Source organism: Halyomorpha halys, unplaced genomic scaffold, assembly GCF_000696795.3.
Source record: "Halyomorpha halys isolate HHAL.00 unplaced genomic scaffold, Hhal_1.1 Scaffold2023.1, whole genome shotgun sequence".
NCBI lineage: Eukaryota > Metazoa > Arthropoda > Insecta > Hemiptera > Pentatomidae > Halyomorpha > Halyomorpha halys.
Window position 1 is genome coordinate 21,052 of NW_027107687.1, and position 2,830 is coordinate 23,881.

At 30.6% G+C, this 2,830-nt stretch overlaps 1 protein-coding gene across 1 annotated transcript; it reads right to left on the reverse strand.

Moving 5' to 3' along the window:
- Window positions 1–1,073: 1,073 nt before the first annotated feature.
- Window positions 1,074–2,513, reverse strand: LOC106690990 (zinc finger protein 425-like). Its single transcript, XM_067046055.1, has one exon. It carries the CDS (start codon window positions 2,511–2,513, stop codon window positions 1,074–1,076), a length of 1,440 nt encoding a protein of 479 aa, XP_066902156.1.
- Window positions 2,514–2,830: the final 317 nt, after the last annotated feature.

Sequence of the window (2,830 nt, forward strand, 5' to 3'; positions counted from 1 at the left end):
ATTCTGTAATAGCATGAGTACACTGCATGGAAGTTTGTTTTGAATTATGCCAAAATTCATCTTATAAAAATTTAAGTGATATATGAATTGATTTATTTGATGTCAAAATATGAAATCTTACTGGTTCTAGATCTGTTTCACTTTCCAACTTTTAATTAATTGGAAAATTCAAAAATAGTGCTTGTTAAATTCCTAAGAATGAAGATCATTAGAAAATATTTTTTGCAAATTCGCTAAAAAATGGGAGAGATTTTTGATTTTTAGTAAAATGGTTTTAATATCCAACATGGATTTATCACGGACCATTCAGTATCATTTCAATTAGGATTTCTATACAACAAAAATTAATTAATTCTACAAATTTTCCACCTTCCTCTCTACAGTATTTGCTTAACAAAAATATTTATACCTAGATAAATTCAACCCTTTTCAAATTATATTTGAGTATATGTTAGCTTTTTATTTTATTCTCCTACATCTCAGTTATCATAAAATAAGGGAATTTATTTAAATAATATATATGTATACTCCACAATAGTTTTACTTGTCACTTTGAGTAGTATATAAAAGCGGGTGTTACTATATTTGTTAAAAAAATTCGGTTAAAAATAAAGAAAAATTTCATGCCAGTTTTTATATTTGTTATCACAATAACATTAAACGTCATACAATGATTTATATAATACTAATATCATAAGAATAAAATACAATTTAAGCCTCAGTTGTGCTATTCAACTGTAGTCATTACATTAAATATCAGATAATTGGCCAACATAAATTCATATTCCCAATTAAAGTTCATAATTTATAATCTTCATTGATGGGGCTTCTCATTAGTGTGACAGGCTATTATATGACTTTTCAAAGTTCCAGATCTAACTGTTTTATACTTACTTTTATTGATGAGGCTTCTCATGGGTATAATAGGACATTATATTACTTTTCATGTGTACAGATTGTAATGCCTTATAATCAAAGTGAGGACATTGATGAGGTTTCTAACCTGTATAATGGAAAATTAAATAATTTTTCTAACTTATAGAATTTGCTTATTTAAAATCACACAGTGGAAACTAATGTAGCTTCACATCAGTATGACGGGTCTTTCTATGTTTTTTTATACTTCCAGGTTGTACTGCTTTATAATCACAATGAGGACATTGATGAGGTTTCTCATCAAAGTGATGGGCCATTATATGACGTTTTAAAGATTGAAATATGACTGTTTTATAATCACAGTGATGACATTGATGAGGCTTCTCATTAGTATGATAGGCCATTATATGATTTTTCATGAGCACAGATTGTACTGCTTCATAATCACAGTGAGGACATTGATGAGGCTTCTTACCTGTATGATGGACCATTATATGAATTTTCAAAGCTGTAGATCTAACTGTTTTATAGTCGCAATCAGGACATTGATGAGGTTTCTCATCTGTATGACGTGCCATTATATGTTTTTTCATGTTACCAGAACTTACTGATTTATAATCACAGTGAAGACACTGATGTGGCTTCTCATCTGGATGACAAGCCATTATATGATATTTTAAAGTTTCAGATCTAGCTGTTTTATAATCACAATGAGGACATTGATGAGGCTTCTCATTTGTATGACAAGCCATTACATGTTTTTTCATGTCACCAGATATTACTGATTTATAATCACAAAGGAGACACTGGTGTGGCTTCTCATCTGTATGATGAGCCATTATATGTTTTTTTAAATTCATAGAATATACTGATTTATAACCACATTGGAGACATTGATGAGGCTTCTCATCAGTATGACGGGCCATTATATGATATTTTAAAGTTTCAGATCTAGCTGTTTTATAATCACAGTGATGACAATGATGAGGCTTCTCATTTGTATGACAAGCCATTACATGTTTTTTCATGTCACCAGAACTTACTGATTTATGATCACAATGAGGACACCGATATGACTTCTCATTTGTATGAGATGCCTTTATATGTTTTTTCATGTCACCAGATCTTACTGATTTATAATCACAATGAGGACACTGATGTGGCTTCTCATCTGTATGAGAAGCCATTATATGATTTTTTAAACTTAAAGAATATGCTGATTTATAATCACAATGGGAACATTGATAAGGCTTCTCACTCGTATGACGGGCCATTATATGTTTTTTCATGTCACCAGAACTTACTGATTTATGATCACAATGAGGACACCTATATGACTTCTCATTTGTATGAGATGCCTTTATATGTTTTTTCATGTCACCAGATCGTACTGATTTATAATCACAATGAGGACACTGATGTGGCTTCTCATCTGGATGACAAGCCATTATATGATTTTTTAAACTTGAAGAATATACTGATTTATAATCACATTGGAGACATTGATGAGGCTTCTCATCAGTATGACGGGCCATTATATGATATTTTAAAGTTTCAGATCTAGCTGTTTTATAATCACAATGAGGACATTGATGAGGCTTCTCATCAGCATGAAATCCCTTCATATGTTCTTTCATGTCACCAAATTTTAATGATTTATAATCACAGTGAAGACACTAATGTGGCTTCTCATCTGTATGAGAAGCCATTATATGATTTTTTAAACTTGAAGAATATGCTGATCTATAATCACAATAATGACATTGATGAGGCTTCTCGCTCGTATGACGGGATATGATATGTTTTTTCATGTCACCTCTCTTACTGATTTATAATCACAGTGGGAACATTGATGAGGCTTCCTTCTTTCATGGCAACTATCCTTTGCACCTATAAACAATATATTAACATATCAAAAAATAAAATAAGCTATTCATTTAAATTTGAATAATTA